The 23,956-nt window shown below is 44.6% G+C and overlaps 2 protein-coding genes across 2 annotated transcripts in view; one reads left to right on the forward strand and one right to left on the reverse strand.

The window, feature by feature from the left end:
• The window catches only part of LOC144120691 (uncharacterized), a 341,237-nt gene that overhangs the window by 294,579 nt on the left and 22,702 nt on the right, over positions 1-23,956 (forward strand). The window lies entirely within an intron of this gene.
• On the reverse strand, positions 10,236-21,708 carry LOC144099241 (uncharacterized). Its single transcript, XM_077632417.1, has 3 exons — positions 21,586-21,708; positions 20,826-20,994; positions 10,236-15,176 (listed from the first exon to the last, which is right to left on the reverse strand). The coding sequence occupies exons 1-3, from the start codon at positions 21,599-21,601 to the stop codon at positions 15,035-15,037; spliced, it is 327 nt and encodes a 108-aa protein (XP_077488543.1). The 5' UTR covers positions 21,602-21,708; the 3' UTR covers positions 10,236-15,034.

A 23,956-nucleotide genomic window follows, 5' to 3' on the forward strand; every position in this document is an offset into this window, starting at 1 on the left:
TCAGAAGAATAGGGAAGACATCGACCTCAGTTCTGTTACTCTTCGTCGATGAGAATGTGCCGTTTTGGATTTATTATAGAGGCGGGCTCCTCAAGTGCTTCCTCCACAAAAAGAAGTTTGAAGTGTGCAACGCATGCGGATCGACACCTTGGGCACCGCTCTGATGTGTGTCCGGACCCGGACAACGTCAAGTGTCGTGGCTGCGGTACGGTGAAGCCACCGGATGGACACTTGTTCGATCCCAAATGTGCTGTTTGTGGAAATAGACATGAACTGGGAAACAAGAAGTGTCGCGAGATCTACCGAACTCCGTACGTCGTCAAGAAACGCCAGCGGGAGCGGAAGCTCCAGGAAGAGGAGGCGAAGAAAACACCCCCGCCTGGGCGGAAACTCAAGGAGCCGGGAGGGCTTCCGGAGCCGATCCGACTCCTTCCCTCGCCTCGATCTCCCGGGCCGTTCCAGCTCCAAGGGCTGCTCCAGCTCCGGGGTCGCTCTGTCTCCAGAGGCCACTCCGGCTCCAGGGCAAGATCATCGTCAAGGCCGAGGACTGAAGCCAACAGGCAAAGGGAGGTGAGCTGGGTAGATAAGGTCTCCCCAAAAAATACGGAGTCCGAGGAACTAGCCAAGTTGAGAATCATGGTAGAGAAACTCACTAAAAGAGTAGATGACCTCGAAAAGGAAAACGCTATGCTAAAAAGGGAGAAGAAAGTAGCTAACGCAGTCAAAACAGCTAACACGATTAAAACCCACTCAACCGATGAAAGCACTGTGGAGATGCAGGTAGATGATACCCGCTCCCCACCTCTGAAAAGGAAACTAGGCGCGAACGCGTCGCAAGAGCCCACAATGGCAGATCCATGCAAGAAAATGGACGACTTCCAGGCGAGCTGGGAAGCAGAGCTCGCAGCAGTCTTCCAAGCCATCCAGGCGCTATCGGAAGAAAGCCAGAAACACAGGGCCGAGTTGCTGAGCAATAATAATTGGCAGAGGGAAACAGAGCAGAAGGTACATGGTGGATCACAGACGGCTGCGACCCTAATACCATCGGGTGACAATCCACAATCCAATCATGGCCAGTCACAATAAACACTCGATTTGGCAGTGGAATTTCCGCGGGCACCGTCGCAAAAGGGCGGTCCTGCAGCAGCTCCTTCTTGGCAAAGACAATCCAGACGTAATCGCTTTACAAGAAACTGCGGGGATGGCAAAATTATCGGGCTACATATCATTTAGTACAGATGATGGAAGATCCGGGGTAACCACCCTGGTCAGGAGAAACTTAGCAGTCGTTAAGCATGACACGGAGGTTATCAACGTAGACCATGTCCTTGTTGAACTTATTCCAGCAAAAAAGAAAGAAGGCAGCCTTTTTGTTCTTAATATCTATAGCAGCCCGAAACAGAGGAAGGCCCGATTTGGACCTCTTCTCCAAAAAACTCTGCGTATTGCCAAAAGGCAAGCTTTGGTAGTGGTGGGTGACTAACGCCCAACACGCTGCCTGGGGTACACAAAGAAAGAGTTAAGGGAAGGGAACTCTGGCTGGATGCACAGCAAGAGGGGCTCACCTTAATGACCGACCCCCGAACCCCCACTAGAACGGAGAACAGTGTCAGCGTAGACACCTCACCCGACCTCACCTTCGTCAAAACAAGCGTTTGTGGGTCGGTAGGCTGGAAACGCTGATAGGTCAAAAAAATGTTACGTCACGTTTGTAACGTCATGTTCACGTATTTTTAATGGCGTCATGTCCGGTTGGGGACAGACACATTTTCTTTAGGTTTTTCTCGGAATTCCCCACGTTTCTCCAACGCGCGCGGGATAAAAAAAAAGCGCATCTTGCACGTGTGCACGTGTCTCTAGTTAAGCTAACTGCGCCGCTGATTCCGCATTGAATATTCCTGCCGAAGAGGCTCCAAGGAAGTCTGCCCTGTCTGCGTTTGATTCTGTTTATTTGTTTACTCGTTTTGGCCAGCGGCACGCGAGTACACGCATCTATAATTCTTATCTGTTCCGCGAATCCGCCACCGTCTGTTTCTGTACTACCCGCCGCTCTGCCTTGAGGGCGCCTATTCTCCCCTACTGCTCCTCGTTTTCCTTTCTTTTTTATTTCTCTTTTTTTCTGCCCGCTCCCCGCGGCTGCTCGGTGGACAGGGGGCGACAGCGCGTTTCCCTTTTTCTCTTTATTTCTCATTCTCCTTTGAAAAACGCCCTCCTTCGAGCAAACAAACAGATCACACAAGAGACAAACAGCGAGCGACCAGACTCCTCTCTTCGACTGAGGGAAAGGAGGAGGGTGGTCAAAGGAACAGCGAAAAAAAAAGGGGGGGGGGGAATAGAAAGCAGAGGTTAGAGACAGGGGGGGCGGAAGGGGTGAATTGTCCGCAAGGAAAATGGGGGGGGGGTCGCCAAGAATTAATATGGGGGAAGCTTCCTTCGGCGGAAGCGAGAGGTTCGAACACGAGGAAAGAAAATATTATAAACAAGAAAACAGCAAGAAAAGAACAAAGGAACGGAAAACAACACTGAGCGCATATGCCTCAGAGCGCGATGCGCTCCCCGCGGGTGCGGCTGTTAACAGTTAAAATGTAAGTTACGGCGGCGGTGCGCCCGGCCAAACGCACCGCAGAAACCCGATCCCGCAGCCCGGCGCCGCAAAGCGCAAATGTCTCCGCGCTGCCTCGCGTCAGAAGGGCGCCTCCGCCCCGCGTTCCGTCGCGGAGACAAAAAGAGGGCTCCTTCCTAGAAACTGAGAGAGAGAGGAGAGTAACAGATTGAAAATGGGGAACGAAGGCGCGAAATCGCCCAAGTGTCCGTTATTGTAATGGGTTACTGTCCTATATGGAGCATCGGCGCTCTACTATCTGCAAAATAGGAAAAAAGAAATAAAGGAAAATAAAATATATCAAAATATAAAAAGTTGAGGGGCAATAGGCAATATGCTTTGCTCTCAGAACTGTTTTCTCTGGTCATAAGCAAGAAAGATTGGCAGGGGGAGGAGAAGGGCGGCATGTGGAAGCAAGCACGCAAATTGGCATGACCGCAGGCGATGCAGTCGGGGTGCTGTGAATTTCAGTAGGGCTAGGACTATGATCTCTGAAGTGTGGAGGGAGTACCAGGGTTTTCATTTAAATCGGCCTGCACAGTATTAAACTGATATATAAAGTATGATTCTCGTTGCTCACGCTCACGGGTATTTTGGAAGTCGCTGTGTAGCAGCGTAACTTTTAGTTTGTGAAACTCGTGACCTTCCTGGGAAAGTTGTTTCGACAAGGGGGAGGAGAGGAAGAGATCTGGTGTTCGCGCGGTGGTTGTTGAATCTAATTCGGAAGGAATTCTCGGTTTGGAAAAATGTATTGCATCTGACAATCGCCGCACTCGGGCATACCACGTTACTACTGTTACAATTGAAGTTTTCACGGGCGGAGTGTGTGCTTTGAGCTAGTGTTGTTGTCCGCATATGCTGGCAAACTTGACATTGATGCTTCCTGCAAGGTAGGCAACCAACAGGTTTTCCTTTATAGACAGTAGAGTGAACTACATAATCATGTGTGTTTTTTTTGGTAGCCTGTAGGTAACGTGTGGAACTGTTGGAAAAATTTTTGACAGTCTATCGTTTTGTTCGATTATTTTGAAATGTTTTTTTTTAGAATTTTGTTGACATTAGGTGGGTTGCTTGCGAAGGTTAAGACGAGATTAGAGCGGTGTCATTTGCGGTTGCTGATGGGGTATCCCCAAACATTTCGTTACGTCTTTTTGCTTTCGCTTTCCTAATGGCATCATCAAAAATAGAGGCCGCGGATAGCATTGATCCCTCAGAACCTCCAGCATACGGTTAGAATTTTCTTTGAAGTCTTCTGGTCGTGAGCAGGTCCTTTTGAATCTGATGGCCTGGGAATATGGAATAGAACTTTTGCAGTGGCGTGGGTGGCAGCTCTTGTAATGAAGGTACTGTTGCCTATCCGTGGGCTTTCTATAGACACTGGTGATTAAGCTACCCTTCTACACTCGAACTGAGACGTCCAAGAAATTAATTTGATTGGTGGAGTAAATGTGTGTGAAACAGAGGTTTGGATGTATGTCGTTAAATGCTGAAATAAACTGGATGAATTGGTCCTCGGTTTTCGTCCATACCATGAATATGTCGTCTAGGAAGCGTTTGTAAAAAGCCGGTTTTGTTGGGTATGAGCGGATAAACTCTGATTCAATGCTATGCATATATATGTTGGCATAGTTTGACGCCATTTTCGTTCCAATAGTGGTACCACTCGTTTTGTAGGTAAAAGGAGTTGTAGAACTTTCGAAAGAGTTGAGTTTGAGGACCAGATTAGTAAGTGCAGCGATGGTACTTTGGCTAGGAGCATCAGCGCTTGTGTGTTTTCCATAGGATGCGACCAGAGCTCCGATGCCATCATCATGCGGTATGCTGGTGTACAGAGACACTACATCAAGGCTAACTAATGTGTGTGTGTGTGTGTGTGTGTGTGTGTGTGTGTGTGTGTGTGTGTGTGTGTGTGTGTGTGTGTGTGTGTGTGTGTGTGTGTGTGTGTGTGTGTGTGTGTGTGTGTGTGTGTGTGTGTGTGTGTGTGTGTGTGTGTGTGTGTGTGTGTGTGTGTGTGTGTGTGTGTGTGTGTGTGTGTGTGTGTGTGTGTGTGTGTGTGTGTTAGACAGATTTATTTTGAGCCGACGTTTCGGACAGAGCCTGTCCTTTCTCAAGACTGAAGTTACAGCGATCTTCCTCCCCTTCATAAGGAGTTGGAATTAGCACACATGTCCGCCACATGAACAGAGCAACAAACAATCAGATGCTGAAAAGAAGATGGGCACAATAGAGAAATACTAGAAAAGGAAGAAAGAGAAATGAAGAGAGAGAGAAAAACGCGCTGTCTCCCACTGTTCCCCGAGCAGTCGCGGGGAGCGGCAGGAATTGTCGAAGTCGCAATTCTTCGCAAGTTCGCGTAACTGAGCAATATAAACCTCTGACAGGCTCACCAGGGTTCTGTAAACATATCTTGAACCGCGGTGGCGTTCTGTCGTGGCTCAGAACAGACGGTCGCAAGTACTGAGCGCGGTTTGAAACGCATCTTCGCCTTTCGTAACTTCACCTAATTGAGGCCTCCTTCGTTTTAAAATTGCGCTCGTGGTGGAAGGCGTTCCGGAACGGCGCTGACATTCGACGCCGCGCGAATGCAGGAGCATAGCTTTGCGCCGGGATGCAGCAAACTCAGGAGCCAGACGCCTCTAAGTAAGTAGAAAACAGTGCCTTTCACTGGTTCCATAGTATTGGTGGTCGGCCCGGGGTTCCCAGGAATGTACGAGGGGGCGTAAGATCCCGTGAAACACAGTAAAGGTTTACCTTGTCGGCACGTTATTGTAATGTAAATGCAAGATCGAACGACACACCGGAGCGAATGATGTCATGCTGACGCCAAGTTTCCGCCAACCCCCCGCCCCCCCTCTCTACTTTTCCTGCGTCACGTGTACGTGGTGTCAAGCAACATGCATGTGACTGAAACTGAAACTCTGAAGAAGAGAAACTGAAAGTAAGAGAACTGAAACTGAAAATAAGAGAAGAGAAACTGAAACTGCCGCACAGTTCATTACCTGATCGACACAACGGTATCACGTATTACTTAACGTCTTCATAAAACCGCTGTTTGTTCTTCTATAGGATTAGCAGCATTAGTATATGTTTGCTATTAATGACACCCAAGTAATGAACATGATTTACCAACTTAAGTAGTGTTGGTTCTGGTGTAACGCACGAATAATTTACAGGCATGCCTTTGTGTATACGTCAGAAATGAAATTGTGAAGCAAGCCTTGAAACTGCCTGTGCATTTCTCATAAAAAAAGGAAAAAAGTGTCTTGCTTTCATAGCATGCGTGTCATCTATATCAGATGTGATTGTAATCTTGAGCTATAACTTGAAATGATCCGTGCTAGCTGCCATCAAAAATCACTTTTTTAATTGTTCAACAAACCTCATAACTCATTTCTGTCACGAAAGGAATGAAATGCTTCACTTCTGTCTCATTGCTTTGGTACAGTCATGGTTCATTATGCAATGTAAAATCTGATTTAGCAATATTTTTGTTACTTGTTGCACGGTCTGTTCCTGAAATTCAGCACATCCACCAGTGTAGCGTTCCCGCGTCATTTTCATTTTTGTTAATTGAGTACAGATGAATAGCCACCGGATTCTTGGCCGATCGCCCAGTGTGGGTATGTGCCATCTTTTGATAGGCTAACAATATCAACAACATTCGTCTTTCACTTTCAATCATATATGTGCTGCACTATACTTTTTCTTCTACTTTGTATTGATTCCATCTCTAATGATGTCAGAGTTTAAAGGCAAATCCTCAATGCTTGCAGATATTTACTATGTGCCCAATTTTTGTTATTGCGACAATGATGGCACAATATGTAATGAAGAAGTTAATATATATTTCACCACTTAAGTTCGCAAAAAGACTATGAGAGAGAAAGGGCAAATCACTCACAGCCAAAGTACCTTTCACATACTTCTAAGCTGTGCAGATAAAACGACTAAAAAGGTAATTTTCCCTAAAGTCATTCCATACTACGGCCGGCTTTCAGGCTAATTGTGAGAAATGTCTGTATAAGCATGGGGAAAGGGTTGAGCCGGAATGCTGTCATGATTCAAGGAAGAAAAAGACAGTAGGCATGGGAGGCACTGGGGAGAAGAAGAAGAAGAAGAGGCACTGGCCACGCTATCACCTTCCGCAAGTTAGGTTCACGCAAGCTCCGCTGCAGGTTGATCTGATCTCCTTGCAACGAGTTGCTGATACGCAGGCTGACCCCGTCTTCTATTACGGCCATATCTACCCGTCCCATGCGAAACATATGCCCGCAAATATCATAAATGGTCTTCTGTCTGAACACCTACACAATTTTTCTCATCATACTGTTCTCTCCACTGATGCCTCCGGCAGCTGTGAGAAGGCGGCGATTGGGATATATTCGCAGGATCTGGCTTGGAGCTATTGCGTTCGTATCCCTGATTATACTTCTATATTCTTCGTAGAGTTTTTGGCTATTGGTTTGGTTCTTCTCAAAAATTCCCAGACATGTAGCACGGGTTCTTATTCTTGCAGACTGCCTTTCAGTTTTAGACTCTCTCCAAAACTCCGGAAAATCTTTATTAAATCGGCCGCTTAGGCTTTTGTTCCGTGAACAGTGCGTGAGATACGCTTTTTCCGGGTACCTGCAGGCATTCGGGTGTCTATTTAAACGAGGTGGCTGATTTATTGGCAAGGTCAGCTCTCAGCGCTCCTGTAATCTATCCCGTCCCTCACCTCATTCTGTTGGAACCTTCACGTTTCCAGTGGTTCCAACATATTTCAGCCAGCTTGAGTGATCCGTTGCTCAATACCGTGGATTTTCGCCACTTAAAGTAATCATGGGATGCCCGGTAGTGTAAATCAAGGCGTTTTGAGGTGTCAATGACGCTTCTGCGATGCAGAATCCCTCACTTAAATTTGTACTTACGCAGATACGGGTTCCCTGCGATAAACCTTTGTGTCTTATGTGGGCCAGTTGAAACATTAGACCATTTTCTCCCCACTTGCCGGCGGTTGTTCAAGGAAAGCAGTATTTGCAGGTTCAACTTTCAAGGTTAGGACTCCCTCTGTCTCTTACAGTTCTTCTCTCGTTCGGTGCGAGCTCAAAGGGATTCCCGTTAAGTAGTGTTTGTGGCTACCTTCATTACATAAGTGCGACTGATTGGTTACCTTGTTAGCTGTATACAAAATTCTGTCGCATGTCCAAAATGCTTGATTCTATTCTTGGTAATTCATATTTTTTAAATTTAATTGAATTTTCCTATCTTTATCTTGATTCAGTCTTCTACGCCGCCGCCTCACGTCTATTTTTTTCCCGTGCAAATACTTCATTGGCAAATCTTCACTGTACCTTGGCCAATCACCCCGCGTGGGTATGTGCCATATTTACTGAGGTGAAGAAGAAGAAGAAGAGTGTGGACTACAAACACTATCTGTACTTGTGCTTTGTGTGTTCTGTTTTTTTTGTCTGTTTGCATTGTAAGCCATTACTAGGTGGAAAGGCATGCACGTAATGGGCATACCCTGTGCACATGAATGCGGAAAGCTGGCCATGGTTGTCCAAGCATTGCCGACAAAGCAACGGGACCTTCAAGAAACAGGATAGGGTTGTGACCACTCACATGCAATGATTTTCATACAAATTGAAAATGTGGCAAGTTACAGCGGTCCCGTGGTTATATTGTTGCAAAACAAGCCAGCTCATTTAGGTGGAAACATTTTTAGAGGCTGCCAAAAAGGAACATGTCAAAAAGTTACACATAGCATCCTGTTTCATTGATGATGTTTATATGTGTGGTAAACGATATGAACAAACATCTCTGTGTTAACTGCTCTGCAATCAACGCACTCTCATGCAGTACATACACAGTCACAGTCCAGTGATTGCAGAGCGGTCTGCAACCAGTAACTTGCAACTATACTATGCAGCAAGCTTCTTTGCACGGTATTTGTTACATTTATTGAACGATGAGATGGAATTGGTATGGCTATTTCTACACAGTGCATTTTCTAAAGACTCCTTTCTGCCGTACTGTACTTTTTACCCAAAAAGCTTCCTACAGACTCATCTAAATTGCTACGTATAAAGATGTTTGTAGCAGGTGTGTGAGCCCGAACAAAAAAAAATGCTTTAATTTTTCTTAATTCTTCAGTATTCCTGATTATCACGACATGGGCATTTATATGTTGGTACAACTTTTTTCAGGCATCACAACTGATGCACCGATGTGTTTGGTACTAATTCATCTTCAGACCTTTCATGTCTGTTGGGTCAAAAAAAAAAAAACAACGAAATAATAGCTGGCGGCATTAGTTTTCACTGAGATAACTAGCATCACACCGCATGGTCTTGAAATTCCTCTAGCTGTCTGTAATTGGCTTCATTGTATAACTTCATACTTGTTTCATTTAAACTCTGCACACTGATCTTTTCACCGCACATGGCGACATGGCACGCGGAGCCCCGTGGGAATGGGCGAGGAGGTTTCAGACGTCGGCTGCTACTTCCCTGGAATCCAAACACAGCTATAGGCACCTGCAAGTCACGGTCAATTTCGGAAAGGCAGCTTTGTCCGCTTCCTTTCGTCGTTTTGTCCATCTTGCGTCGCGTGTCGCGGCGAACCCGACAAAGGGGAGGCCAGCAACCCCCCTTCCATTCCCCCTCCCCTCCTGAAGCAGAGTAAAGATCCCGCATATAGTTTCCTAGAGACGTCCTTTTTTCCCTGGTGTCAACGAGGGGTCAAACGACAGGCCCAAGCAGTGTGAGGCAACGTTCTCTGTTCATTCTAGAGAGCAAGCTTACACTGCAAAATAAAGCCTTGTCTTTCTCTTCCAAATGCAATTTCATTTCATTTTTACAGAATGCAAGTTACATCCTAGAGAGATGCAAGGGCTAAAAGCTGCTAAAAAGCAGCTTGACTGCTCCCAAGTGCCTCTGAAATGGCAGTACACAACAAACGCACTTCAAGCAAAAAAAAAAAAATGTTTACGTGCTCTTAAGGCAGCGCTATCCACGTTCTTTTATTGATGACGCCGTAAGCAGAGCTTCAAATCTGAACCGTAGTCAAATACTCCAGGGGCGCCGAAGAGATAATCGAAATGATTACACTACAAACCTTATTCTCACATTTAACAGTAACGCACCGAACATAAACAGAATTCTTAATAAGCACATTAATATTCTCCAGCAAAGTCAACGACTATCGAAAATATTTACATGCGCACCCCGCGTGATTTACAGGCATGCCAAAAACATTTAGAACCATCTAGTCCACTCCAAGGAACACAAAACCCCAAAATATGGATGCCAGCCCTGTGGTAAAGGTCGCTGCAAGGTTTGCAAACACATGAAGACTACGTGCTCCGCAACTAGTACGAGGTCAGTTTTCCAGCATTCAATCAACGGCAAGTTTGACTGCGACTCATTAAACATTATTTACCTCCTTTAATGCACCGTGTGTAACCAGCAATACATAGAACAGACAAACACTGCATTCCGCATTCGATTTAACAATCACTGCGCACACACCAAGTCTCTCAAATTTTCCCCTATCCAAGCATTTAAACTCAGAAGGACACCCATTTGACCAACTAAAAGTAACAATTATTCAAGGGGGCTTCAAAAACAAGCGAGAACGTGAACAACGTGAATTCTATTTTATCCACATGTTTAATACTATTCAAGAATGTCTTAATGAAAAGCCTGGTATCCTTTATTTTATTCACAACCTCCAAACAAAATAATACTACACCTCTCGTTAATTGGCTAACTCTGATATACCCTTTATAACTCCTAGTGTATATCCCAGGCAATCATACCCCTCCTTAGTTACACTATCCTGTCTCGTGCAGTATTGATAAGCTTTGACGTTATTTCCTTACTTTTTTTCGATAATTTCAAATCTTTGTACACAGCTAGCCCAGCCCTCCACCCCTACAAACAAGTATTCCCGACGAAGTAGGTTCAACGAGCCGCCCAGGGAGGGGGGTGCACCGTTCATTGAAACCCAGACCCCCTGAGTAAGTTCTTACACATGTGCTCGTTAACGTAGCCCACTCCTTCCTTAACGTTCTAGCCCTCGGCTCACCGGAAATTAGTGAGGACCCCCAAAAGGCGCCTGGTTTGGCCTGTTCGTCGCTGCCAGTGTCATTTGCGCAGCGGCGCCTCTTTGGCCACGCATCTGCAGCGGCGCCCATCTTTGTGTTTGTGCATTTTGTTTGTGTCTTGTTTGCACGTTTTGCTTTCGTACGCCTGTGGTTGCCGCGCTGCCCATGTCCCCCGCACCGCCTTCCTCTCCGTTTCTCTCGTTTCGCCATCTCCTTTTTTTACCCCATCCTTCCTGACTATAATAGTCCCCCCCTTTTTTTTCTTTTCTTTCTATTTTTTTGCTTCCTCCCTCAATTTTGTCCCTGTCTGCTCCCTGCCCCCTATCTTTATTTTTTTTACTTTTTTGTTCAATTTTTTTAACTGTTGTTGCTATTTGCTTGTTACACTCCTTCTGCCCTCCTCTGCAGCTCACAAACTTAAAACGTCCATTTGTTTTGGGTGGGGGGGGGGGGGGAGGGGAAAGAAAATGGCGCAGTATATGTCTCATATATCGTTGGACACCTGGACCGCGCCGTAAGGGAACGAATAAAGGAGGGACTGAAAGAAGAAAGGAATAGGTGCCGTAGTGAAGGGCTCTGGAATAATTTCGACCACCTGGGGATCTTTAACGTGCACTGACATCGTACAGCACACGGGCGCGTTAGCGTTTTTCCTCCATAAAAACGCAGCCGCCGCGGTCGGGTTCGAACCCGGGAACTCCGGATCAGTAGTCGAGCGCCCTAACCACTGAGCCACCGCGGCGGGTCCCCAACAGCCAATTTTCAATTTTCATGGATTGGATTGTAAAACATTTATTGCGTCGAAAACAGATTGCAGGAGACATACTAGATGGCCGCTAGCCCATGGCTAGCGGCGACTTCATTGGCTCGCTGGAATGTCCATACTTGAATCTTGGGATCCGACCTCACCAGCGCGGCGTCCCACCGCTCGGGAGAAGGGAGCTGTATCAACTCCGCCTGAAGCGTATCATTTGCGCAGTTTCACAGAATGTGGTCGTATTTGGCCCTTTCACCACATTTATGGCAGTTTGGGTCGTACTGGTCGGGGGTCCTTGAGGGGAAGCACTGCCGGATTCAGAAGGGAGCGTGTTTGCAGTCGGCGCCAGGTAACTTCCTGCGCTTTTGTGAACAACTTGTGGGGAGGGGCATAAGCGCGCCTCTCCAGTGTAAAGTGATGGGTGATGTCATGAAATGAGATAAAGCTGTCCCTCGTAAAATTCGGGTCGGAGGGCGCGCTCACTGCCCTAATGCGAGAGCCCACCCTCTTCGATGACAATCTTGCCACCTCTCTCGGCGAAGGAATGGGACAAGCTCTTGGCAAGTTCAAGAAAACAGCGCAGCTGGCCACCATCACGCGAGCTCAAGAGGCCGCCCCCGACTGGAGGCCACACTGCCTCGCACCAGCCCCAACTAATCCAGGCTTCCATTTTGTGGCAATAAAGTTGCAACCATCACCTTATTGTAGCAGAACACTACGGCGGTACCAGCGCTCCTATTTTCGAACGGGCGCTGGTTTGAAAGCGGATTGTTCCACCGAGAAGCGAGACAATTACATCGCCGTTTCCTTTCTTCAAAACCAATTTTTCATAGCCCAGCGCTGCGGCATCAGGTCTCAGCGCTTTGCGAACTACACGACATTCGATCAGAAGCGCTCATGAAGAGTGTGGCGGCAGCACAACGCTGCAGTAACGGAGTTCCATTATCATCTAGCGTTCCTAACATCAAAAAAAGGAAGAAAACATTGTTTGGTTTGGTTTGAGGGGTTCAACGTCCCAAAACAACTCAGACAATGAGAGACACCGTAGTGAAGGGCTCCGGAAATTTCGACCACCTGGGGTTATTTAGCGTGCTCTGAGATCGCACAGTACACGGGCATCTAGAATTTCGCCTCCATTGAAATTCGACCGCCGCGGCCGGGATCGAACCCGTGTCTGTCGGGTCAGCAGCCGAGCGCCGTAACCACTGGGCCACCGCGGCGGCTAAACGTTGTCACGTGGCGCTTCCTTTCCTTGATGCTGGCGTTGCTGTGGTAGGCAGCAGTGTTCGACCCAGCATAGCCTCTTTCCCGAACACGAGGTGCCGACAAGCGTTTAAGCTAAATATTTAAACTACACTTGCCGTTCGCGCTCATCAAGTGAAACGTGGCGACTGCATTGCCATTCTACTCGGCGCTTTGCCTGAATTTGATAGCCAGCATTAAACGCAGGTTCAAGTCAAACGTGGCCATCGTATAGGGGGGTACTGCAGTAACTTCGAACACACAGGGTTCTTTAAATAATTTCGCGTATACATCGAAACGGGGCCGTCGTTGTCAGGCTTTGTTCCCACGTCCTCTGGCTAAGGCACCTAACGCCTAATCACGAAGACACGCTCGGCACCATTCTTACATGAGCGCTGTGACGCGTGCTGTCGCTATCTTGCAAACGCCACACAACTGACTCTACAAACAGCGCCCCACCAGAACCACCGTCGCTCCGATGGTCGCAGTTGATCGAGCGCACCATTTTTCTTTCAGTAGTTCCTCTCACACCTCTGAACTGTCCTTTGTTTGCACGCGGCATTGCTTGGTTACGCATAGCTGGAGCCCGTCGGCAGGCCCGTGCACTTTCCTGTATCGTCCTGTAATCGCAACAACATGGATACCTTAGGGAATGTATAACCTCGGACATGGATGTCTGCGATTATCTTACATTACCATCAAACGCCCGCGGGAGATTGTCAGCGAGACGCGTATCAGATATTCCGGCTGAGCTAAGCCTGGCCTAGCGTCGCCGACTTGAGTTTTTTTTTCGCCTCGCACAAAGGGAGACGTCAAAGTTTGGCGGCTCCTCTTTGCCGAGCGAGTGCTACGGTTGTGACCGGCGAACCGTGCATCGGGGGCCTCCTTCGGGAGCAATGGCCACCGCAACGACTCGACATAAACTCTGAGATTGGCGCCCGTATGCTGTGCGATGTCAGTGCACGTTAGAGATCCCCAGATGGTCCGAGTTATTCAGGAGCCCTCCACCACGGCACCCGTTTCTTCCTTCATTCTTAGTCCCTGCTTTATCCCTTCTCTTACGGTCCGGTTCAGGGTTCCGCGGATATGTGAGACAGATACTGCGCCATTTCCCTCCAAATCCAATTTTTCAGACTGTCGCCTCACAGGTGGGCAGTAAAACACACTCCTTACTCCGAGACTTAACCACGCTAGCACGTGGGAATAAAATGAATTAAACGGATGCATTAACAAATACATAGAGACATAGGTAAAAGCCATAAATGTTGACAAATCGCTACAGTTCTTTATTCGCCGCTTTCTGGTGGCTCAGTCATGCGGATCTCTGAGCTGAAACCACGGACTTGGACAAAATTGGAAATGAATGCTAGGAGCACTCGTCCCATTTTTTCACTTTGTACGGCCGTGACCCCTGTATGCGCCTCTGTATTTTGCGAACTAGACCCTCTCAGCAAATAGCCTCTAGGACAAGTTGGGTTTCGAAGCGGAGTTACCCTCCACTGTAAGAAAAAATCCCGCATAAATACAGGACATGTGGCCGCTAACCTTTTTGCCGCAACATGTGCTGCACCACTCCGTTGTGCACACACCCCGTGGTAAAGTGGTGCGGTGCATTTTGCGGCAACAAGGTTAGCACACACACGCTACGCACCCTGTTATGATGTCAAATGTTCTGTATGCCACGGTGTATGTGCTGTTATTATGTCAACATAACACCAACCATCACAACAATGTATAGCATGCGTGCTGTAACCAAGTTAACATGACAGGATCTGTGTTATATGACTACATATCACGTTCTGTTCTCATGCTCTCCACTGCAAAGATGCTAACATATGCATGTCCCGTAGCATTTATGAGCAGCCCATGTTCATATTTGAAAGCTGACTGAGCACATGCTGTTTAATGCTTGATGGCACATGATACGCAATATTACACTCCTGTATTTTCTGATCGGAGCCAGGCCCACGTTCAGGTAAGAGGCATGCTATGCATGGTAAATGTGTCATGTTTGTAGCATGCAAACAAATTTTTCTGCACACAGATTACGTATCAAAATGAACACACTTTGAAAGTAAATAGCTTGCGTGTGGTATTTTGCACCTCCTTCAAACACAATCTAGGAAGTGATAAAATTGCATAGAAGTGAATTAGTTTGAAACAGTTTTAATTATGAACACAAAAAGGTACAAAAATAGCAAAAACAAGCTACACATCAAATGATATACATTATGCATGTACTTGAAAATCGAATCTAATTTCCAATATCTAACTTCCGATATCAGAGTTCGTAATCTGAGCTACGCAATAAATCTGAAATGAAAGTTCAAAGTTCACAAACACACTAAATCCGAGACATGCAATCTTGCCACTTTTTTTTTAATTTGTCAAGCTGCTGAAGGGCACTGTGCACTTTTGGGTGGACTGAGGTGATCCTCCGGTTCAACTGCCGGCTCCCTTCCTCTGGGTTCATGCCCACTAGTTGCCTGAAAAGAATAAGACATATTAAGAAGCTAGATCATCCGAATTAAGACGTGCAGAATTATAGGGCGTCTAAATGTAGATCTGCCTTTGCTCTTCGCGCCACTTCTGTGGAAATAAGGGTTCATGTTAACATCATTTACATGGTTATACTAGCTTTTCAAGAAAAACCACGCATCACAAAACATGGAGGAAGAGATGCTGTGATGCCAAGAAAGCAAATGCCTCCAGCATTAGGCAGGCAACAGCAATAGCAATACTGCAGTTACTCACTGCATTCTGATTTAGCATGCTTTACACAGCAAATTTCTGGTGCCAGAGATATGCCTTGTGCGTGCTGTTGCTGCACAGCAGTACAGTGCTGTTGCTGCCTCATGCCTAAGCTTCTAATTTTAAGAAAAAGTTTTGAATTCTGTGAATTCCATATGAAGAATCTGCAATATTCTCCGCGGCCTTACAGCAGCGGCTCGCATGCCATCGCTTCCTTTTGTCACTGCTTCATGGTCCATGCGGCACAGTTCTGTGCTTGTTAGCAATTTTTTTCCTTCCCTACTACTCAAGGCTCTTTCAGTGCCTTCTATTCTTTCTCAGTAGTCTGCACGGTTTCCTTTCCACGTTCCTGGCCACCAAAAAGTTGGCTTACTCTCGCAGCTCAATAGTCTGTTGGGTGAGCTCGCTATGGGTGTAAAAAAGTTAGAAAAAAAATTGCTCTGTATTCATACCTTGGATCCAATATAACGTGAAGTGATTTCTGAAGCATATGATTTTAAGAATAAACTCGTGCTGCATTTGTGCATATATGGTAGTACTGCTTTTGGCAGGTGCCCGTGCTGTAAACCTCATACAAGAATGTGAGTGAGAGCATTGCTGCCAGTGCTACAGGAATTTTCTACACTTAAAAGCGTTTATGAAATAATCACTTTAAGATGTAATGATGCAGTTGTGGTACTTGTCTACAGACCACCAGCAGGGAAAATACCCTGTTTCATTGAATATTTAGACAATTTTAATGGAATTATCCCAAACTGATGGCAAGGCTATTGTTGGAGACATCAATATTGATTTACAAGTGTCCAGCAATGCTCAGAGTGACTTTTTATCAGTGATGATTTGTCGTGGCTTCAGAAATACTATAGCTTGTCCCAAGCTCATGCAAACTTGTACTAGTTTGCATGAGCAGAACGGTAGCAAATATATCAAAACATCAGCTGAACTTTTTTCATTGCCAGGTTGTACCCTTCATGATAAGTCACGTGACAAACAATAGCATTCGTATAGTTACGTCATCGTACTGATTACTGAAGACACAATATCGTCCAAAAAAGATAATGTGGCTGCTAGCCCACCATTGCACAGAAATGCTAAAATCAGCGGGTTTTTTTTCAAAAACTAGGGATCTTACACATGACTAGCCAATGCAGTTGAGCTCTGATTTTAATACTGAGCCAAATGATTAATGTAGCTTAAGAAAGTTATTAACTGAGCCATAGTCACATAAATGCTAGCCTTCAAGATTTCAGGAAGGCCATGAAGAACTGCCCTAAAGCACGATACACAATAAGCAGACAGGTTGAGCGCACGTGTGTGCATGCCGTCTTTTAGCACAACTCTTGCTGGGTGTGGAGAATAGAAAAAAACAAGCACCTTTCCCAAGACTTACTTTGCAACTACAGCACATTAAATTACAACTCATCTCTCGAGGAGGGCCGGCTCAAGGGCGGTAAGAATATGAAAATAAATATTCTTTCCTAGCTGCCTTGCTAAACTGCAGGCTTACATAAGCCATGCCCAACATGAATTCAAGAACAGCAGATACCAAAATATTGCTTGCATGTTTTCTTTTTTCAAATCATGTATTAGGCATTAGTATATATGAATTACCTTGTAGTATTTCCCTATTGCAGCTAAATTATTTATAATCATATTTTTTCTTGATGCTATTTATACTTCATGAACCGAACAATAGCCTCGACATGTGAGGAGTGAACTGCAGTATAATCACTGATTCCTAGTTATAAATCACTGTACATGTGTTGCACCGTCATAGCAGCTCCATGTTTGAAAACAGTCACTGCGGAAACCTGAGCATTTTTAAATCCACGTGTTACCGCCTGCTCTGACCTGCACTGCAGAAGCTACGCCTTGGACTCAATCATGGCATCTGTGATGTCACATGCGACCCATGTAAGCAGGGAAGCTGGTCTTAGAAAAAAAATTTCCAATCATAGTCACAACTATGAAAATTCCATGGAACGTGTTTCTACGCGGTGATTCCAAATATGCAACTGAATTTTATAGACATCTAGTGCTTGTGCACTTATATGTTAAGTAAGATTTTGGAGAGAAACTAAGAAATTTTGCTGCAGAAAACTTGCTGAAACGCATGCTATTATTTTTGTCTTGACATCAACAAAAGGTAAAATCATCCTGCCTATCATAAAACTTGAGTTATAAGGTTCTTGTGTTGCCATTTTAAAAACAAGAATATGTACACGCTTGCCTTCCCGTTTCTGAAGTGGCAACTTCAAACACCAACAACTTAATTTCTATGATAAGCAAGATGATAATTTTACCCTTATTGCATTCCCTGACATCACTACAAATGAATGGCATGCCTTTTAACAAAATTCCTCCAGCAAAATTTCTTACAATTTCTCTCCAAAATCTTACGTATTACATAACATAATGAAATTGAATGGCATATTTTCAATTAGCATACAAAAACACAGTGGACAGGGTTTTTTACCTTCGGCTTTTTTTTGGCTTTTGGTATATTTTTTGATTTGGTATATTATTGGCCTTTGGTACCTTTGGTATTTTTTTGTCACTTTAATTATTGGAATAAGCCTGTGATACCTATGCTGGGGCACACATTCCCACACATTTACTTTTCCTTTCTTTGCCATGTTCCTTGAACATGAGACACCAACATAAGGAAATGACAGATGTTTGATTCTTACAGAAAAAATCACAACTGTGAAGCATTTCTTTCATTTACGAAAGTCCTGTTATACTTGTTTCAAAGAACAGAAAAGACATCTTGAGGATGATTACAGACAGTTAAGCATCCAGACTGACAGCGAAATGTACCTCCGAACACTTGTGATGAGCTTGAAAATCTAGCTAACGATGACGTTAATCATAAGCAGGGTGCTCAAGTGCAGTTAGGTGAGTGGCTGTTTCCTTATTCTTTTAGTTAATAGAAGAAGCATTCATCGCAAACAAGACACCTATAGAGGGTATAGATTTTTAGTACCGAAGTCAAGGCATTTGCCCATTACACCTTCCTACATAAACTTCAGTTTGTTTTACCAGTCCATTGTCTTTATGCATTTCATCCTGAAAATGGTAGCAAAAATTATGTAATCTGATAGCTAAACATAGAGATGCATATTACAAAAGTACGCACTTCAATATTATACTGAACATTTAGACATTATTATGCAGCTTCAAGAGTTGGCTATCCCGTAGCATTCACACCAGCAGAATATACGTCTCAAGTAGATGATACGAGCCTGAAATTTCATCTTAGATGTAGCACTTCGACTTACGTTATTAAATTGCAATATGGAACGTTATTTCCAATGCACCACATTACTCTTTCAACATAAATGGAAAGCAACGCGTTCTTAAATTTTATTGTGACCTCAAGCACAGCAAATGACAGCTTGGAAAATGCGAAATGAAAATCCTGCACACATTTTCTTTGCAAAAAGTTGATGTAGGGCTACAGAAAAGACTCCGAATAAGGTGCAGCCAACTTGACATTATTCTGTAATTAAACCACATTGCCTGGCAGGTCGTCTTAACACAATGGTGAAACATTGCAATGGCATGCAAACAAAGCAAAGAAAGGGCGTAGCACTCCTGTACATTAGCAAATCAGTGCGTTACATCCACTGGTCTCCACTAAGGGGCTGAATGATGCAAAAGATGCCTGAGCATGAAGTCACTGTAAGTGAATGGGCTTGTGCCAGAAGCCAGCCTTTCACAGTACACTGAATGGGACATCAGCAAAGTTCTGAGGGGTTCCGTTTCGCATCATTCATTACACATTTCGGCTTTCCGTCACTTTTGTCTTTTTTTCACAACAATGCGTGGTTGTTGCACAATCAACTATGCAAGAAGGCTAGAAAAGTTTTTGAGAAAGACATTTCAGGAAGAAGGGGCCTTCAGAGTGCAACGGAACAACAAGTAGGAGAGCCGACGACATGACAGCGCTACAGGCAATCTAGAGCCTTGTCTCCTAGGCTCTGTGTTGTCCTGTTGCACTACAAAATACCCGTCTAATAATATGCACCACGAAGCCCAGCATGAAGTTTTGCTTAGTATTCAAGTTCTAATTTGCGTGATACCGCTTATTATGTTGCAGTTACCAGGTTGCAAACGCTGATTTTTATTGTCATGTAGCAAGTGGAAAACTTCCGCAGCTAGCCAACCACTTTGCCAAGTTGTATTCTTTTGAGCGAAGCCGACAGAGGATGTACCTACTACCCAATGTGACGTCAGTGGTGTCCTGGTACAAGAGGGTATCAAGTACTGCTTTGTATTGTAGCAGATAAAGTACTATGCCTGAATGGGCTTTTATTCATGGGGCTTGGTGCAGTTGGCTTAAAGCAGCGCATGTCCTCTACCACTCTCTCCTGTTGGCCATTTCTCTCGCGCTGCACATATCTAAAATGGCACATGCTGCCGTAAATATTCATCGTTCTCACAAGTCGTTCCTTTAGCTCATGACTAGCCCAAAAACTATTTTGCGTGCTTCAGGTAGGTGCCGCTAGATAAACTTGGCTGTGCTATAGGCATGTCCGGTAGTTTAATGAACGCTTAAAGCAATGAACATCTTCATCCACCATCGATGTCAGGAGACATCGGCTGTTTGCAACTTCTAGCGCTGTATATTTGAAGTATCTAAAATCGAGCGGCTGTTCAAAGGACGGGTGCCCTGGTTTCTGTCATGGTTCGCCTATTCTCTGCTATGCGAAAATTCAGTTATAAGATGACCTTAGCCTCATTGTCATTCTACTAGTACTCCATTGCACTCTGAAGAAAAGAACGCAGAGTGCTATGCAAGCACCTCTTTACCGCAGCATTTGCATGGATATTTTCCTGGATTTCCCTGAAACTGGAAGGTATGACAAGCGATGCTCATATTTCTCGTGTTCATATTTCTTATTTCTGTGATACAACAGCAGTTGCCACCAGAGAGTGGCATAAAAACTATGTACGAAAGGATGAAAGCTGTGGTTGCATTCACTGAAAAGCACAGCAGCCTTCCGTCTTCTGACACAAGCCATCCAACTTCCAGTGGCTTCACGTATGCTCAGCTCATATGAGAGAATGTGCCATCCAGCCACCTAGTGAAGATTAGTAGTTACTTTCTTTTTTTGTCCGTGTGCCACTGCACTGTTTCACCATAGTGTTAGACCAACTCGCCCATCAGTTCGTGTTATTAAGGTTGTCAAACTATGCACAAAATGCACGTGCACAGTGAATCGGAACAATGTCGAGATGCTGCAGGAGGGATGCCAGGCATATGCAGTTTACATGCTATTTTTTTCCTCACGTCTTACTGAGTATATACTGCAACAGTCATAAAGAGATAGATATGATAAAAACTTGTCTATACACAAGAGAAAAATTTATGTGGTTACCTCTGAATGAATTCCAATGTGGCTTGTACTTCTTGATTGTATTTCATGTTGAGACAAAAGTACGCAGCATACAGGGTCTCCACGGCGGCCAGAAAGCTCAGTCCTTCAAAGCACTTTGCTCCGTCGAGTGTCACAATGCACGTACAATCACAGTCAAAGATGCTTGTGCCTGAAAAGAAAATTATCAACGACTGCATAAAAAACTGAGTTCGGATTAAATATTAGCAATTGTGGAGCAATTCGTTTTTTTTAATGCTACAGCTCAGAAGAATAATTTTTAGCATGATAATATGAACATGAGGCATACAAATCTTTCTCACATAGCTGGTCATGTCAGCACAGCTCACAAAAAAAATATGACGGCACCTCTATGTAGATGCAAATGCTAGACACTGAAGGTATTTATAAAGCAACGGACAAGAGCAGATGGATGAATGGCAATGCATGCGATATTCTCAAGTTAATATTATAGGCCACAAACCTGAATTTTATAGCTACACTAACAAGGTTCTAGCAGCGGGTTATGCTGCCAGGTACAATCTCAAAGAGAAGACTGTGGCATGCGGATGGTTAATTTAGCTTGCTTGGCATGCCTCATCGAATTCTTGAAGCTGCATTGAGTCTGACATACAGGGTAATTCACAACAACCTCCTTCGTTACCACGCTCCAGTTCTTTGTGATCAATGAGGTTTCATACTTCCATGCTTTTTAGAAGGTTATACTCTGCTCAAAGCATTCAGAAAATTATTAAAATCTTACCAAGTACAACCACCATTGGTGTAGGAGGCAGGTCACTAATCAGTTCAGAAACACAGGGTGACGTCTGTGGAGGTAAGAAGCCATTATCATAAGCAGATGAATATAAGGAAACTGCATGTTCAACACAAGGGCACACAGGTAACAAGTGTGCTGAAGAATCACAGGAATAATGAACACCTGGCTAATTGCGGCAGCAGGACTACAAAAAGGAAAGTTCACAGCTTTTTGCACTTCGGTAAACTTTGAGGTGGTGCCCATAAAATTCTACTGGAACAATGACGCATGTTAATTGTTAATTTTTCGTTGCCACTGGCTACAATTTCTGTGAACTCAAATGATGGAGCAAGTGCTCTAGAATTTTACAGAGATATGTGAAAGTTTCATCTACGGTCATAAAGCAGAAATTATGTTAATGCTGAGAGGCTACCAAATATCCATCCCCGCAATAATCTCACCTAAAAAACACTAAATAGGAACTCTGTCTTTTCCTTGAAGAAAATGCACAGCAATGGGAACACCCCACTGAGCAGAGCTTTTGGACGGCCCATGTCCTGCCCTGTCTGTCATAAGGAGCCATTGAAGTGCCTCGTCTCCCTTCAGGCTGTGCCGCAGGAATGCATACAAGACCTCGAGGTCTGCAATTTCTTGATTGACAAATAATCCTTCTAGCTGCGTGTCCGTTAGCCTAAAAAAAAATGATGTTTAGCTGTAAAGCCTTCTTGACATTGCTGAAAACAACCATAACAGTGAGTGAAAGGTAATTTGTGTGCTTGCACAATACATTCACCCTTTTCAACCTAACGATCCAGTGCTGACCAATTTATCAACATCTACAGGGTATGCCCTCTCTTCTTTGTGTCATGCATTACCCCTTCATTTTTTGGCCCTGCCATCTTGGTGCGAAATTGATGGTCATATGCAATGTGTTTCAGGGAAGCCTGCCACTAATTTTTAAAAATCGGCTTTTTGAGTTATGAAGACTTTCTGCGGCAGAATAATACCAGTGTAAGCGGGAAATGCAAACAGGTGAATAAAGTCTGCTAGTAAGTTGGTTAAATAATTTCTGATAATTAAATTCATAACTATCGCAGTCAGGCAACTGGCAGTAATTAAAAATTGTAGCCGGTCATTAGTAAGAGCCATATCAGTGTTTGAATTTCGAAAACACGATTACTCTAGATGCTGTGGCCCAGAAAATTTTAGCTAGATCATGCCAAGATACAAGCACTTTTGAAATGCATGCAGACAAACCAATCCCTCTTGTGCACGTAACTATACATTCGAAATAGCCAAACTTTCCATGTCACAGCGCCAAAGGTAATCGTGTTTCAAAATTCTAAAAATTGACATGGCTCTCAGTAATGACCAGCTAGAAATCTCTAATTGCAACCAGGTGCTAACTGTGACAGTTTTATCAGAACTTAGTTATGCACCTAACTAGTTAACATGCGGGCTTCCCTGAAATATCTGGTATACACTTATATGCATGACCACACTAATACCTCATGCCTACTGCGACATACTATCAACAACAAGAATAAATGGACTGCAAAAATTGTTGATCTTGTACTGCAAGGTAAGGCTCTCAGAAACGTTGTAAACGTTGTTTTTTTCCGCGCCCGATAAGCTTTCCAAACTCTGCCATATTGTAAACAGCAGCAATGAAAGGATAGTTGGCTGCGATAAGAAACACCAAAAAGGTTTTGTACCATGTAGCAGCAATGTTGTGTACAGGTTTCCGCTTACGTGTGGCAAGCACTACACGGGGCAAACTGGTCGTTGCCTCAACGACCGGCTGCGGGAACACAACAACAACGTGAGCGGCACCGCTTCCCGTCACCTTGGCATTCATTGCAGAAACTGCACACAGGAAAGAAAAAAGAACAAAAAACCGCCGTGTTATCCTGTTTTCACTCAGTGTCGAGTGCTGTCAGATAATAGAACAAAAATCACTCGTGAAATCATTGAAGCTCATGAAATCCATAAATTCAAAGATGAATGCGTAAGCGTTGCCTCATTAGCTCTGTCTGATAAAGAACTACGTTTCCTTGATGAGAATAGAAAAACGTGCGCAGCTGGTCTTGTGCCACTGTAGACCTGTGCTCAGGAATTGTCATTTTCGTCAATCTGTTTTGTGTATCTGTCTTTTCATTTGAGATTGGTTGCCACTGTATTTAAGTAGTGAAAACCACCTCAATAAACCGGATGTAAGTTCAGCGCCGTGTCTGTGCACTTGTCCCGTCCTTTGTCCCCCGCGCTGCTGAAAAAACCATGTCACACCAACTTGCCCAAGCTTCTACAGTATCAGCGTCAGTGGTAGATCGTGGCTGCTCGACGAGAAAAATAAAAATTTGCGTCGTATTGAATTTGT

Source organism: Amblyomma americanum, chromosome 1, assembly GCF_052857255.1.
Source record: "Amblyomma americanum isolate KBUSLIRL-KWMA chromosome 1, ASM5285725v1, whole genome shotgun sequence".
Classification (NCBI taxonomy): domain Eukaryota; kingdom Metazoa; phylum Arthropoda; class Arachnida; order Ixodida; family Ixodidae; genus Amblyomma; species Amblyomma americanum.